The sequence below is a fragment of the Carassius carassius genome, chromosome 27 (genome assembly GCF_963082965.1).
Source record: "Carassius carassius chromosome 27, fCarCar2.1, whole genome shotgun sequence".
In the NCBI taxonomy this organism is placed as follows: domain Eukaryota; kingdom Metazoa; phylum Chordata; class Actinopteri; order Cypriniformes; family Cyprinidae; genus Carassius; species Carassius carassius.
The window spans coordinates 26,245,814-26,263,705 of NC_081781.1; the positions used below are offsets into that span (position 1 = coordinate 26,245,814).

Here is a 17,892-nt window from a genome sequence, read left to right on the forward strand (position 1 = left end):
CATAAATGTTAATGTTAAAAATGCATTTATGACCTCAGGTTAGATTATTGTAATGCTTTATTAGGTGGTTGTTCTGCACGCTTGGTAAACAAACTCCAGTTAGTCCAAAATGCAGCAGCTAGAGTTCTTATTAGAACCAGGAATTATGACCATATTAGCCCGGTTCTGTCAACACTGCACTGGCTCCCTATCAAAACATCATATAGATTTTAAAATCTTGCTTATTACTTATAAAGCCATGTATGGTTTAGCACCTCAGTATTTGAATTAGCTCTTGTTACACTATAATCCTCCACATCCGCTGCGTTCTCAAAACTCAGGCAATTTGATAATACCTAGAATATAAAAATCAACTCCGTGCGGCAGATCATTTTCCTATTTGGCGCCTTAACTCTGGAATAACCTACCTAACATTGTTCGGAGGCAGACACACTCTTGCAGTTTAAATCTAGATTAAAGACGCATCTCTTTAACCTGGCTTACACATAACACACTAATATGCTTCTAATATCCAAATCAGTTAAAGGATTTTTAGGCTGCATTAATTAGGTAAACCGGGAACACTTCCCATAACACCCGATGTACTTGCTACATTATTAGAAGAATGGCATCTACGCTAATATTAGTCTGTTCCTCTCTCATTCTGAGGTCACCGTAGCCACCAGATCCAGTCTGTATACAAGTCAGAGGGTCACACTGCAGTCACCCGGATCCAGTACGTATCCAGACCAGATGGTGGATCAGCACCTAAAAAGGATCTCTACAGCCCTGAAAGACAGCAGACACCAGGACAACTAGAGTCCCCAGATACAGAACCCCTTTAAAGACCTTGTCTCAGACGACCACCGGGACAAGACCACAGGAAACAGATGATTCTTCTGCACAATCTGACTTTGCTGCAACCTGGAATAGAACTGCTGGTTTCGTCTGGTCAGAGGAGAACTCTTTCTCCCAAGGTTTTTTCTCCTTTCGGTCAAAGTCAGTCACCTTTATTTATATAGTGCTTTAAACAAAATACACTGCGTCAAAGCAACTGAACAACATTCATTAGGAAAACAGTGTCAATAATGCAAAAATGATAGTTAAAGGCAGTTCATCATTGGATTCAGTTATGTCATCTCTGTTCAGTTAAATAGTGTCTGTGCATTTATTTGCAATCAAGTCAACGGTATCGCTGTAGATGAAGTGTCCCCAACTAAGCAAGCCAGAGGCGACAGCGGCAAGGAACCGAAACTCCATCGGTGACAGAATGGAGAAAAAAACCTTGGGAGAAACCAGGCTCAGTTGGGGGGCCAGTTCTCCTCTGACCAGACAAAACCAGTAGTTCAATTCCAGGCTGCAGCAAAGTAAGATTGTGCAGAAGAATCATCTGTTTCCTGTGGTCTTGTCCTGGTGCTCCTCTGAGACAAGGTCTTTACAGGGGATCTGTATCTGGTACGTGGCTCTAGTTGTCCTGGTCTCCGCTGTCTTTCAGGGATGTAGAGGTCCTTTCTAGGTGCTGATCCAGCATCTGGTCTGGATATATACTGGATCCGGGTGACTGCAGTGACCCTCTGAACTGGATACAGACTGGATCTGGTGGCCACGGTGACCTCGGAACAAGAGAGAAACAGACAAATATCAGCGTAGATGCTATTCTTCTAATGATGTAGCAAGTACATAGGGTGTTATGGGAAGTGTTTCCGGTTCCGATTTACCTAATTAATGCAGCCTAAAAATCCTTTAACGGATTTGGATAATATAAGCATATTAGTATGTTATGTGTATGCCAGGTTAAAGAGATGGGTCTTTAATCTAGATTTAAACTGCAAGAGTGTGTCTGCCTCCCGAACAATTTTAGGTAGGTTATTCCAGAGTTTAGGCGCCAAATAGGAAAAGGATCTGCCGCCCGCAGTTGATTTTGATATTCTAGGTATTATAAAATTGCCTGAGTTTTGAGAACGTAGCGGACGTAGAGGATTATAATGTAAAAGGAGCTCATTCAAATACTGAGGTGCTAAACCATTCAGGGCTTTATAAGTAATAAGCAATATTTTAAAATCTATACGATGCTTGATAGGGAGCCAGTGCAGTGTTGACAGGACCGGGCTAATAAGGTCATACTTCCTGGTTCTAGTAAGAACTCTTGCTGCTGCATTTTGGACTAGCTGTAGTTTGTTTACTAAGCTTGCAGAACAACCACCCAATAAAGCATTACAATAATCTAACCTTGAGGTCATAAATGCATGGATTAACATTTCTGCATTTGACATTGAGAGCATAGGCCGTAATTTAGATATATTTTTGAGATGGAAAAATGCAGACGTCGCTTTCTAAGGAAAGATTGCGATCAAATAGCCCACCTAGGTTCCTAACTGATGACGATGAATTGACAGAGCAACCATCAAGTCTTAGACAGTGTTCTAGGTTATTACAAGCGGAGTTTTTAGGTCCTATAATTAACACCTCTGTTTTTTTCAGAATTTAGCAGTAAGAAATTACTCGTCATCCAGTTTTTTATATCGACTATGCAATCCATTAGTTTTTCAAATTGGTGTGTTTCACCGGGCTGCGAAGAAATATAGAGCTGAGTATCATCAGCATAACAGTGAAAGCTAACACCATGTTTCCTGATGATATCTCCCAAGGGTAACATATAAAGCATGAAGAGTGAATACCCTCCATCATAAATAACGGTGCCATCGAAGATGCACCACACCTAGCAGTTCACACCTCACCATCACACTCCCTCCACTTAGTTTCACTCAGAATTGCCAATAGTATAATATTCTGCATTAATGCACAATGTCATTTGTATTGTCTCAGAGCAACTGGTACAATGATCTCAACCTTAGAAAAGTAGATTAAAAGATACAGATCTTAAGAGTTAAGAGATAATTTGATTACTGTAATGGGAGTGCCCTTTTCTAGGGTCTTCCATGTAAATTACCTTCTGTTCCCATTGAGGTGTAAACTACCCTGGTCTGGGACCTGACCTAATCAAATTCCAATTGTTAGTTTCTGTCTTCATCTCGGGGGATGTTTGTCTTGGTCTGAGGTATTTAAAGGATTGCGGCAAGAGGATCAGGGTGATTTCTGTAGCCAGAAAGCCCGTAGTGTGTTGTGTGTCTCTTCACTTCATACTATGTATTTTCTAAGGTCAGGTATGCATATTTTACTTTTAGATTCATCTTTGAGAATTTGATGTTTTGTATTGAAATTATTTGATGTGTTTCAATTGGATATGTAATTGGCAGAATTCATATTTACCTGACTGATAATAAATTGTTACATTTGATTTTATTCTGTTTTACTCTGTAATTATTGACTCTAGTAGATTACGTTGAATCCTTGTTAGAGACATGAGCACCCGAATGAACAAGTTAATATAAACTAAAGAGTTTAACTAGAATAATCAAATGTCAGAAGAATAGGCCTACTAATTAGAAACAGACGTACAACCAATTTGCATTCCAACCTAAATTTGAGGTCATACTAAAATGGAGTCAGATTAAATAAATAATGGAGTCAGATTTGAGCTTAACCTAAATTTAATAACTCTACGCGCTGAAAGACCAAACACGCCGGAAACCTTCATCCAGCACCAGATACCTTCCTTGGACCGAGTGCCTGGACCTTACATTGGTTTAGATGATTTAACTAGTTTATACAATTCTTCCTCTCCTATGGTAGAGAATGAGTGGAACTGTTCCTCAGGGGGTCTATAGTGCACTGTCTGATGTGATACTGTAGCTGACGGCTGAATGGTTGCAATTTTATCTCTAATAGTATCGATTTTAGAAGTAGTTCATAAAGTCATTACTGCTGTGGTGTTGGGAAATGTCAACACTTGTTGAGGCTTTATTTTTCGTTAATTTAGCCACTGTATTGAATAAATACCTGGGGTTATGTTTGTTTTCTTCTAAAAGAGAAGAAAAGTAATCGGATCTAGCAGTTTTTAATGCTTTTCTGTAGGATATGTTACTTTCCCGCCAAGCAATACGAAATACCTCTAGTTTTGTTTTCCTCCAGCTGCGCTCCATTTTTCAGGCTGCTCTCTTTAGGGTGCGAGTATGCTCATTATACCATGGTGTCAAACTGTTTTCCTTAACCTTCCTTAAGCGTAAAGAAGCAACTTTATTTAAAGTGCTAGAAAAGAGAGAGTCCATAGTTTCTGTTACATCATCAAGTTGTTCTGAGGTTTTGGATATGCTAAGGAATTTGGTTACATCAGGAAGATAACTTAAAAAGCAGTCTTTTGTGTTAGAAGTGATGGTTCTCCCATACTTGTAACAAGAACTAGAATTTACAATTTTGGCTATATGAAGTTTGCACAGAACTAAATAATGATCTGAGATATCATCACTTGGCTGAATAATTTCAACACCATCAACATCAATTCCATGTGACAGTATTAAATCTAGAGTATGATTTCGACAATGAGTAGGTCCTGAAACGTGTTGTCTAACCCCAATAGAGTTCAGAATGTCTATAAATGCCGATCCCAATGCATCTTTTTCATTATCAACATGGATATTAAAATCACCAACTATTAAAACTTTATCTGCAGCCAGAACTAACTCGGATGTAAAATCACCAAACTCTTTAATAAAGTCTGTATGGTGCCCTGGTGGCCTGTATACAGTAGCCAGTACAAACATAACAGGGGATTTATCATTAACATTTGTTTCTCTGGATAATGTTATATGAAGCACCATGAAGCATTTCGGTCACCGATGGAGTTTCGGTTCCTTGCCGCTGTCGACTCTGGCTTGCTTAGTTGGGGTCACTTCATTTACAGCGACATCGTTGACTCGATTGCAAATGATTACACAGATTAGAGCTGAAGATCTCTGGGCTTTATTGATATCATCTTACGCGGGCTTGGGCCGGGCTCGGGCTTGGGCCGGGCTCGGGCTTGCGCTCCGGTTTGAGAGGTAAAGAGCAGTCATGTGATGTGTTTCGATTAGCGCGAGAAAGATGCGAAAATGGATGCTGAGTAGGTGTGACGGAGGCTTCCCTCTGGCGATTATGTTTTGGTTGCACCAGCAACTAAAGCAAAGTCTGAGGTGTGGAAATGTTTTGACCATGTTTATAATGAGAATAATGAGTGAATAATGGCGCACCATCAGTGAGCACAGGAACGCGCTGAAGACATCTACAGTGGATTCAATCATTTTCCTCCACAAAAACATGTAGGCTAGCCTAATCTCTGTGTGTAAAGGTTGTTTAAATGATAACTAAATATTCATTGAGTCTTAACCCTCTGGAGTCGATTAACGCATATACGCGTTATGAGTCATTTTCTCCTGATAACCCCGAAAAGAACTTAAATTACACTTTGTTTTAATCGTACAGATAAGAGCAATACACCAATCAAATCTGTAAAGGGTCTACTTTTTTGTATACAGACATAATAACAACAAATCTTTGTGCACTTATAAAATAAAGATAACAAACAAGGTGTGCTGTCTGCAGCCTTTGTCTGCGCTGATCTTCATTTACAAACACGTCATTAAAATGAACTGTAACTCAGTGAATACTCAACGAAAAGACATGAGAGAGATATCTATAGAAAGATTCAGATTCAAACTGAAGCGCGCGGATTGAATACGTCCACACAGAAGAAAAAGCAGCGAGACTGTTCTTCAAGTTCTTTTTATTTTACTGTTTGCTTCGCGATGAGAGGAATAAGACATAATTCACCCCAAAAAGATGCGATGTGGTTGAGAATTTGAGAAATGGATTTCCTCAGAAAAAAAGGATAAAGTGCTTTAATCAGCAGAGATCAGAAACATGAGTAAGTCTTTTTATTTATTTATATACTTGTACTAGTTTTCACATAACGTGTAAACATTTTACTAGTTAGACCTTTTCCAAATACTTTTTCCAAACATAATTCCTGACTACATGTATAATCAGGTGAAATATTATGAAGTTTCAATAACAATACCCAATAATATACCATTCAAAAGCTTGATGTAAATAAAATAAATGTAACAAATAAATGTAACTGTAACAAATGTAAGACAATGCTGTTCTTTCAATTTATCCCCCCTAAAAAGCATGAAAAATATTCTCAGCTCTTTTCAACATTAATAATAATAATAATGATAATAATAATAATAACAATAAATGTTTTTTGTAGAAAATAAGATTGTTAAAAGGATTTCTGAAGGATTGTGTGACTTGAGTAATGATGCAAAAAAAATAGTTTTAAAGTCAGCTTTGATTGTTCCTAATAAACTGTTTAACTGCTCCCCCCAAGTGGATATTAAATAATGTGGTGGGATAATTAAATATATTCTAAATATTTATTTAAAATAATAAATAAAATAAAATTTATTTTGTCCTCACATTCTTTCTTGTAACTCCTCCCTCTCAGTGACACACAGCTGACTGAGAGGCTCATTATGCAGCTCATTATGCGGGCCTTTGTCTTCTCAGGTGTAAATCACAATGATATTCATGGTAGTTGACGCCTACTCGCATATGACTTTTACCAACAAAAAGTGTCTTAGAAAATTTAAATCAATATATTGTTTTCTGTAAGTGAGTAAACAAGATGATTTTCACATAATTTAGAAAGAAAAATTCTAGGCTACAAGCTCCAGTTCTCAAAAGTCAAGGGGACCAAAGTTCTGTATGTGTTTTTTTGCCTTATTCAAGTGATTTAACATTTTTAGTTTTTCACTAACCACGCATAATATTTTTTTTTTCTCAAAAATACAATCATGTACATACATACTGCTCACAAATTATTATAGCCCAGTTTGTGCTGATTACAGTGAGATTAGACTTTACCCATTTAGATATTTATAAGAAACTGAAAAAAGCACAAATGTCAGGGCATGACGAAACTTCTCCAGGCCCCAAAAATACCCTTAGACTCCAGAGGGTTAAATGCATAATGTTGACAGAGTATAATATACGCTAACGTTGGCATTATTCTTTTATTAAATATCATCTGCTAGTGGTGAAGCAAATCCGGCAGAGCCTTTATCTTAATTTCGTTATTGCCAAATACCCATCTTAATTTAAAATTTATCTTAATTCAATTTGTTATAGTGTTTACTGGTGCATTGGTCTATTTATAGGCTAAATGAGCCTATGCCTAGTTAGAGTGCTGAGATGTTACAGAGGACTTATTTTATTTCATTATTCCAACTTCCAAGTGGTCTAGTCTACGTTAGTTATGAATAAATTATGTTAAAACATGTATAAATTACTCATTCTTGACACAAGGCAAAAGAGCTGTGTGTGTGCGCACATTTGAATAATGTCGGGCTGTAAACGGGTTCGGGCTTTAAAAAAGCTGTCAATCAAAATGTACTTGTCGGGTTCGGGCCGAAAACTGCCAGGCTCGGGTCTTGTCGGGCCAAACTTTTAAGGCCCGATTACAGCTCTAACACAGATACTATTTAAACTGAACTGAGATGATGACATCACTGAATTCAATGATGAACTGCCTTAAACTGTCATTTTGCATTATTGACATACTGTTTTCCTAATTAATGTTGTTCAGTTGCTTTGACGCAATCTTCTTTGTTTAAAGCGCTATATAAATAAAGTTGACTTGACTGTTACGAGAGGTGGAGGTGGAGCTGCTCTATTTAAAGATGTCTATCAATGCAAACAAGTGTCACTTGGTCATTACTTGTCTTCTGAATATCTAAGGATTGTGTTGAAAGGTGATTCACGCATTCTGTATATCATTATTTACAGGCCCCCAAAATACTCTCCAGCCTTTGTTGAAGAGTTCACAGAAATGTTATCACTGATTTTCTCAGAGTTGACTGTTTTGCTTTTGCAGGGGATTTTAATATTCACATAGTTACTGCCGAGAAGAAAACTACAAAACAAATTATAACACTTTTGACCTGATAAAGCATGTGCACAAACCTACACACAATAAAGGACACGCTAGATTTAATCATCAGTAGAGGTCCAAATATTTCATCCATTGTTATTAAAGATGTAGCACTATCTGATCACTTCTGTATTTCTTTGATATATTGATCTGTGCTACCACTGAGTCTAGATCGGTCTCTGTCAGAAAGAGATGCATTAATGAGAAGGCTATATCTAAAAAACATTGAAGATATGCTCACTGAATATAAAGCTAACGGAGCACTCAGATCATTAGGAAAGAGTCAGTTAGAAATACTGTTCATAAAAAACCAAGGGGAGTCCGCTTTTAGTTATGACACCTACAGTTGGAATCAGCTTCCAGAAGAGATCAGATGTGCTAAAATATTAGCCACTTTTAAATTTAGACTCAAAACTCATCTGTTTATCTGTGCATTTATTTATCCAAAGTGATTGCACTGTATTTTATGCAACCTGCATAAAAAATACATTTTTTAAATCATTTTCAATGTTTTTAAATTCCTTGTTTTATTTTTGTGATTATTTTATTTTTTATGATTATTTTACTTTCTTTTATGTAAAGCATTTTGAATTACCAATGTGTACAAAATGTGCTATATAAATAAACTTGCCTTGCCTAGCCTTCAAGGGTAAGTAGAAGATGGACGAATTTTCATTCGAAAAAATAAATACATTTCAATTTCACCCTTTAAAAGACATTTAAAGGTGGTGCCCTATTTTGAGCCAACAAGAAATAATTATATTTTTAGTATTTCTGTCACAGCTACTGACTGATTTCGCTAAAATCTTGTCGCACTCGCTAATTAAGGATGGACGTGAGGGGCATGACAGACTTAGGTACTGCCAAAATGAGCACAAAAGCACTGTGTTCATGCATTTCAGTGATAAAAAGACTTACAAATCAATAATCAGACAGCTCTGCCTCCAAGTTTAAATTTTAGTGGTAGGGGGTGGAACGATACACAGATGTTGTGGTTTGGTACGTAACTCTGTTCGGGGGTCATGGTTCAATACAATTTCGGTACAACAGAAAAAAAGAAAATCTATGCTCAATTTCAAATTATTATTTTCCACCTATATGTGAAAATACTAAATATTACATTATGATAAAATAAAGTGATTGAAACTGAAGTACAAAGCCTATAATTTACATAATAAATAATAGTTTAGCATTCAAATATGTTACATCGCAAATATGGAAATATTATGGAATATTTGGAATTGTGCCAAATGAGGGAGGTAGGATACACAAGCACAAAGCTCCATTTCCCAAACAGTTGTGTGCCCAAGCCTGAGAGTCTTATTCAGAGTCAGCACATGGTCACTGTCTAGTGGGCTTTGTTTTCAAGTGCGCAACTCACCATTCGGTACCAATACATGTATCATTCCACCACTATTTAGTAGTTGTGAAAATTTAGGCAAGACCCCAGAGAATGTGACATATTAGTTCTTTAAGCATGAAAAGCCGCTCAATGCCAAGTCCATAAGTATCTGCCTTCAATTATCCCAAACTAGCTAGAAATTGCATGTGAATCAGCATGAACATGAACTTTTCTGGGAGATAACTGGAAGTCGCTGGAACTGTTAATGGACAAAAACACACATTTCTTCTGATTCCAAGGCCACATAAACAAATCACACAGATGAACAGAAATGAAGCACAGCCAATGATTTAAGGAACAACCAACCCAAGACTACCTACACAAGTTAAAAGAGGTAAAGAATGTCAAAGCATAACTCACCCGGCATGCCTGTGAAGGCCAGCGCTGGATTTGCAGCAGCTGCAGCAAGGGACTCCTGCTGACTCTGTTGGCTCTGGCCAGGGGTCAAAGGTCGCTGACTGGTCCCTGCACGAATCACCTGGATTGGGAGATGGAAGAGTTACTTGAAGTAAACCACTAGCCTCTAATGCTACTTGTTTGTTTTATTAACTATTAATTTTTAGTAATGTCAGCCTGAGTTGGATGGATTTAAACTAATGAGCACTACACTGTTGGACACAAGCAGTGTGTCGCTGCAGATTGAACACAGGGATGAAACGATTAACCGCGAGCTGGTTGAAAATCAATTAAAATATGTGACATTTCAAATCGGATGAGATGCTAAACAATTGCAATTAATTTACAGGTAGGAGTTTATATGAATGTAGGCCATGTCTGAGGGGAAGATATCTTTAGAAACATTTAGATGGTATTTTCTGTTTTCATCTTGCCTCTGTATAACGTAGGGCTGTCCCCGACTGAAGATTTTTCTGGGTCAACTTAATAAACCATTTAAATCATAATACACAGCTTTTAAATGCATACATACTAGGGCTGCATGATGTGTCGTTTAAGCATCGATATCGCGATGTACGAATCCACGATAGTCACATCGCAGGATGTGCGATGTAGGTTGTCATAGTTGATCCGTTATTCATTAACTGTATGGGCAAGCTGCTCCCCGGCCCTTGACGAATGTGATTCGTGGATTAATTGCACAGCTTAACCATCATAGAGTGAAAGTTTTGACAGGGCAGAGAGAGAGAGAGAGAGAGAGAGAGAGCGCGAGAGAGAGAGAGAGAGAGAGAGAGAGCGTGTGAGAGAGAGACAGCGCGTGAGAGAGAGCGCGTGAGAGAGAGCGCGTGAGAGAGAGAGCGCACGAGAGAGAGCGCGTGAGAAAGAAAGACCGTCTTCAAACAACACGAGCACTGTCTTGCTCTCTCCCTCCCGCATATTAATCAATTGACACGATGGTGTCGATGTTTAAATAATTTAAAATGAGAATGTAAGTGTGCTCACCCCATTTTTGTTTGTAAGAAATTTTTTTATTAGATTTCATATCGCAATATATATCACAGAAAAATAAAATATCGCAATGTCATTTTTTCCCAATATCGTGCAGGCCTAATACATACCTAATAAGCCCTCAAGCAAACGCATAAAGCTTGCCACAGCGCACCAGCAGAAGTAAGGATTAGAAATGTGTCAGGGAAAAACAGTAAGGAAGTTGGATTACCATTTTTATAATTCATTAATAAACTACTGCTTTCTTTGTTTTTGGTTTAAAGGAAAATGCCATTGTTTTTCCATATTCCACTATATTGCTCCCTCAACTTGAGATGAGTTGATAAGTACCTCTCCCGTCTCAGTGCATGCACTCAATTGCTGTAGCATGCGGTGCCACTATGCTAGCATTTAACTTAGCACCATTCATTTCTTAGGATCAAAACAGGGATAAATATAGAAGCCAAAATAGAAGATAAAAATTATTACTTATGTATGGCGGAAGAGCACTTAGCAGCATTTTGACCTTTGCACAGTAATATCATCACTGCAAAGTGCTCTACCGCCATACATTATAGTCATCATTTTTATTCGCTTAGGAAATCGCCACTGTTTATTTTGTGTCACCATACTTACTCATGTAACCGTCTTTAAATAGAAAAAACAAAGAAGCATTTGGTAGCTTCTAAATTCATCCCTGTTTGGCTCCTAAGGAATGAATGGTGCTAAGCTAAACACTAGCATAGTGGCACTGCGCGCTACAGCGACTGAGTGCACGTACTGATATGAGAGATGCTCTCACATTTAACAAAAACCCACCAATTCACTATCTCAACTAATAAGAATACTTCATAAAACCAATAAAAAAAATAGTTTTTGTGAATTGTTGACCTTTTGGAAAGTATGTTCATTTACTGTACATGTACTCAAAACTGGTAGTCACACCTTTTCCTTTAATTACTGCCTCAATTTGGCGTGGCATGGAGATGATCAGTTTGTGGCACTGCTGAGGTGGTATGGAAGCCCAGGTTTCTTTGACAATGGCCTTCAGCTCATTTGCATTTTTTCAAATTTTCCTCTTGACAATAGATTATCTATGGGGTTTAGGTCTGGTGAGTTTGCTGGCCAGTCAAGCATACCAACACCAAGGTCATTCAACCAACTTTAGGTGCCAAATCCTGCTGGAAAATAGGGCTATGTAATTTGGAGAAAATATCTAATTGCAATTTTTTTGACAGATATTGCGATTGCGACTGTGAATTGATTTGCTATTTTAAATTTGCAAAGTCAAGCTTCAGCTTGATATTGTCAATAGTGTGCAGCACAGTATGGTTATCGATACCCTGCTGAATAAAAAACAAAAAAAACAATAGAAACATCACAGAAATTCCATTAAAACAATTACAAAATTATTATAATTTTTTTATATTACCTTATTTTATATATATATATATATATATATATATATATATATATATAATTTTAAGATCGAAGTCTTCAGTAATAAAACACTGTAACCCTGTTACTGCTTGAGTAATTTCAATGTGCCGTTTTGAAGTACGTTCATATTATATACGCCTTAAAACATCTCAGCGCACAGCATGCCAGGGTAGCCAGGTTTTCAAAACAAAACCCACCCAATTACTATTCAAAACTAGCCCAATAGCATTTCAAAAGGGGGTTTACTGGTATTCCAGGGGGTAAAATACACATTTTAAACCACGGACTTGGCAACACTGTAGCATGCAAACTTGATGAAGACTGCACTTAGATGTGTTCGACTTGAAGTAGCGCTGATTAGATAGATCGGTGTGTGTCATCAAAGTACTGCGAGAGCTATAAGAGAGCAGACGTATCCTTTTGCTTTCTCTCACTGAACATTGATGTCATACAACAATCAATCTTCAAGTCCAGTCTAACACACCTCTTTATATCTAAAAATATAAATATAGAAATATATCTACAGAAAGATTGAAATGGCTTCTTTTAACCGAACCAATTAAAAACAAATGCAAATAGACTACTCCCTGATTATGTTATCAGGGAAGGTTGCATTTTTCTCTAAAGCCGAGTCCATGTGGAGAGAGTCAGCACCAGAATGTCATCTTGCAGCCGACAAGAAAATATAAGATCATTATTATGCCTCCTTTTTCACAATTATTAGGCTACTTCTGCCTGTGCTTTGTGTCAAACTTAATACGTGTGCTTAAGCACGGAATATATTAAGGCTCATTATGGATTAGACTGTGTTAATTGAATATAAACGTGCCTTTAGTTGTATAATGACTTTAATGAATGACTCCTAGTAACTAACAAAATCTTACGTGGGGGCAGCCCTATTAAATTTCCTCTAGACATCTCTTATAAAGTTTTTAAAGCATTTTATACACGTTTGCATAAATTCTACTTTCAGAACGGTCCATTACGGAGAGATGACATCCTCAACATCGATTTTTTTCTCTGAAACACAAAAACGAACATTTTTATAATTGATAGGCCTATTTTTTGAAAATTGTCCATCCTTCTCCATTCTGCAGATTATTGTTGCTTCAGGTTAGTGCATTGCAAACCAAAGAAAGTCTTCCAAAAACTCAACTCAAACTTGTCAAGTCTGTAATGCATGTGTATTTCCCAAATCTAAAATAAACTATAAAAAACATTCATAGACAGATACTTTTCTGATGTCTGGACTGGGATTTAGAAATACAAAGAGATGGTTCAATATATTGGTAATGAATACATTGTTAGGATATATATTTCAGGTTTTGGCTGAATGTCATGTCATTAATTTTGGAATTGGCCAATAATGAAACTAAAAATTATTAGGCCTACATGATATCTCGAGACAGTTTCTTTTTACTGCAATATAATTGTAAATTTTGATCGGAATCACTAGGTGTGTTTACATGGAGCATTGTAATTGGTTTAAAAGACCGATCCGCATAAGCAGAGGGTGAACCAACTCCAGGGTAAGTCTAAAAGCAGCCAAATGTATTAAACATCATAAACACATCTTTTTAGGCAAGAACCAGACATGGGTGTCATGTAGGGTAAATGCAATTTTTATTTTTATTTTTAAATGGGACAGAATTTGTATTTAACGAGATTACAATTTAATAATAACGTCAGAATTATAGGCTATATAGAGAGTGACATTATCACTAATGGTGATCTATCACGAGTTTAAGAACTCTCAAAAAACAAAACAAAAAAAAACTATTGTTATAATCACTGAAGCTGTATAAACTGTGAAATTAATCTCTCAATTATACATCTGGCGCTTATTGTTTATGATGAGGGAATTCGCAAGAGTCAGAAGAATTCATTTAGCGAACGCACTCAACAAAACTGATGAATTTCAGCGAGGACTCATCTCTCTAAAAACGCCTAAAATGAAATATGGCAAAACATAATTTACAACATTGTCTATTCATATATATGGCATTATTTTACTGACAAATGTCGAGAGAGCATTATTGTTGCACGAAAGTACATTAATACAATGTGCGAGCGTGAATCTCTCCACTCGCGCACAGATTTCCGTTGCGCTCAGATATATGCTGCTTTTGCCTGGAAAGGGTACGCACACTTGAAATGTGTCTCTCCTCTCACTCAAACTGTGTCTTGTGCACACTCAAATCTCTCTGTGCTCATCGCTATAGATATTATTTTCACACCTGAATTAAACGTTGTCAGAAGTTATCAAACAATCAGATTTTAAAGATGGATCTGTAATTTCTTTACAATTTAATACTAGTCATAATATTATAAATGAATCAGGTGTTTGGATGATTTGTAAATAACCTTTAACAGTTTGGTCAAACCCTTCTGAACAATTTATCTAAACAAACAAAAAAGCATATGATTCTTAAAATTCATGTGGTCATATCAGAGCCAGCTCCAGACCATAACTAACGGTGGCACACGGCTTAGCAAGCAACAATAACTTGCAAAAACAAGGCATAAAACCAACCAATACCGTTCAAGTGCACACCCATTCAGCTAGTACAAACTGTCAGCTCATTCCCCATATAAAGAGAAGAAAATCACAAACTAATCAGTATTACCATAATCACAACAAAAACAAAACATATTGACAATTATATGCTAATAACGTTCTAATAGCCACACTTCACATTTAAGCTTACATAAATTAAATGCATAATTTACCTTTTAAAAAAGCTGAAAGCAGCACGTGTAGGTTTAAAAATTTTGCCTCATTGGCCCTAATCTCAGAGTTTAAACCAACCGGTGTTTGCGTGATGTCAGATGGAGTAGGTGGTGCTGGATGAGAAGGCAGGGTGCTAATAAGGCCTTGCAGAAGCAGAACCGACGAGCCATTTTCTAATATCCATATTTTACGCGATCAATAAAATGCTGTGAAAAAACTCAGTGCTTGTATGAAGTCACATCAATATGCTAAAGACGTAATGATGCATGAAACGCTGCAATGCAACCAATTAGAGAAACAGGTCTATTTTAATAAAAAAATTTAACCGATATCAACTATATTTTTTTCATTTTTACTACATTCAAATCATGGAACATTCAATGTTTAATTTATTTTAATTATTCTTGATATATATTAAATTAATTAAAAACTGTGCAGGGGGGGTACAACAAGCTCTTGACGCTGGCCCTGGGTCATATGTCTATATATATTGTGTACTTTGATATATATATATATATATATATATTATAAAAAAAAACTTATTTTATTAAATATTAAGCTCTCTCTGTAGTATTGTGTTTAAATGGACAAATTCACACAAAAATTATGTCAAAATGTCCGTCTTGGTAAGTATCCTACAGAAGACATAGCCGGCTGAACGTAGGCATACTATATCTTAAAGAGTCTTTATATTAATCGAACAGCAACAGCAAAGAAATCAATCACTGCGCTTGATTGAAAAGCTTTTGTAACTTTAATAAAGATCAATCTTTAATTTATACAGTCAAATATGCAAAGCTGTTTTACATTTGATTACGTCATTCAATTTCTTTACCTAAAAACTAATGCTAGACCTCACACACACACAAAAAAAAAAAACTGTATAGTTTTTCCATAAACATCACATACCGAACCGTACCGAAAGCGTGACTCTAAAACAGTGAAACTAACCGATCTGTGAAAAAGAACCATTCCACCCCTGATATATATATATATATATATGCCTACAGAGTATTACATACAATATAATATGGTTTTGTTTTTCTCAGAAAAGATGAGGCATGTCTGCCAAAGAGACAAAAACTTTTGTTCTTAATTTATAGCATATGCTATTTTGTATAATTTTTAATTGTACACAGCAGCGCTGCAGTCATTTTGTCAATACAAATATATTGCAGTAATAAGAAACTGTCGAGACATCATGTAGGCCTAATTATTTTTAGTTTCATTATTGGCCAATTCCAGCGTTACGGATATGACATTCGTGATCAAAAAATTTCATGTTTGTGTTTCCGAGGACAGTTCTGAAAGCAGAATTTATGCAAACGCATATGAAACGCTTTAAAAACTTTAACAGATGTCTAGAGGGTATTTAATAAGTCTGCGAGACAATTTTGATTTATTTCACTACCCTATTTCAAATCCTCCTGAAAGTAATGTCACACAATTAACAAGGCTTAAGGGCCAGTCACACTACATTTTTCAATCCACTGACTTTCATTCATTCGCATTCAAAGAAGTTTTGCACTGCGCTGCATTCCAAAGTTCAATTTGGTAAACTCTGAGCTATGAAATAGTATCACATGAAACAGTGAGACCAACAGAAGATCAATAATTCACGACATGAATTTAAAGAACATGCATTTAAAAACAGTGGCACCACAGAAAAGGGGAGTAAATTGCACATTTTTACAGTTTGGAATTATTATTTGAGTATGAATTTAGGTTTTTTTAAAAGACTCTTCAGAGCGTGACGTCATATCACAACCAGCGTCCAAATAAAGTTCAAAGTAATGTGTGAGCAAAGCTTTATACAAACCCGATTTCAAAAAAGTTGGGACACTGTACAAATTTAGAGTAAAAAAGGAACTGAATAATTTACAAATCTCATCAACTTACATTTTATTCAAAATAGAATATAAATAATAGGGCTGTGTATTGCCAAGAATCTGGCGATACGATACATATCACGATACATGAGTTGCAATACTGTCAGCAAGCGATATTCTGGGATATTACTTATTTTAGGAATAGTATATATTTTTAGGAAAGCTCTCATTAAGAACAATTCAATTCAGTGCTATACAAGTTTATTTGTAAAGCACCTTTTTAGAATACAAATCGTTATAAAGCAACTTTACAGAAAATGAATTTTCTATAATATTTATTAGTCGCTTATCAGTGGTGATTGTCAGTTGATGAACATATGGCAGAAATGTACGAAGAAATCAATGAAAGAATCAAACAGATGATGAACACTATTAACAGCAATTATATTACAAGATGCAGTCAAACTTTAGCAAAATTTTGTGGTTCTGTATGTTGAAAGAACACACCACTATATGCCAACCTAAGCAATAAGTTTTTTTTTTTACCAGAAAATTATTTGCAATAATCATGCCTGTAACATTCAACGTTATTGTACCACTTTTTGTGCAGTAATAGTAAAGGGTTGGGGTGTAGGGTAGGGTGTCAAGTGCTTGCAGGATACTTTAGTTAAATATATAATATGTATAAAAAGATCATATACATATATATATATATATATATATACATATATATATAACCTGATTTAAAGGTTCACAGTGCGTTTACAATTGTGACATACAATGTCATAACTTTTTGATCTGAACAAAAAGTGCTTACAGGATTCCTAAAGAAAACAAAACAATTATAAAATTATAAAATAAATACAGATGTCGAGCCTTTTCACTTGGATTTCACAGGATTTTCATTTTGGATTTAAAATGTTCTGCGTGGAATTGCTGAAACCGTGATGCGAGCACTGCCCCAACTGCAGAAACGGTCCCAAAATGAGAGAAAGCTGCAGGCACGAAGCCCTGCGACTCACGCGAGGCCACAGTCTCGCAGTGGAGGTTACCACAAAAGCCCAAAAGACGGCACACTTCGGCTTTGTACACCGAACCAGGAACAGTGTCAATTATTTCACCCTCCATTACTAGAAGCGATATTAATGCTAACATTAGTGGCGGCCCTAATGCTAGTACTTCCTGTTACTCTAATCATCGTTCAGAGATGAAGATTGTCATCTAGCAGTCGGGATGTAAACTCAAAACGAAACTGCCA

At 36.4% G+C, this 17,892-nt stretch overlaps 1 protein-coding gene across 9 annotated transcripts in view; it reads right to left on the bottom strand.

The window, feature by feature from the left end:
* LOC132107082 (pumilio homolog 2-like) overlaps positions 1–17,892 on the bottom strand; it is a 131,858-nt gene that overhangs the window by 57,023 nt on the left and 56,943 nt on the right. For all 9 annotated transcript variants that reach the window (XM_059513270.1, XM_059513267.1, XM_059513264.1 and 6 more), the window contains exon 11: positions 9,612–9,729. In XM_059513270.1, coding sequence (XP_059369253.1) covers positions 9,612–9,729 — 118 coding nt within the window. The remainder of the gene's footprint in view (positions 1–9,611; positions 9,730–17,892) is intronic.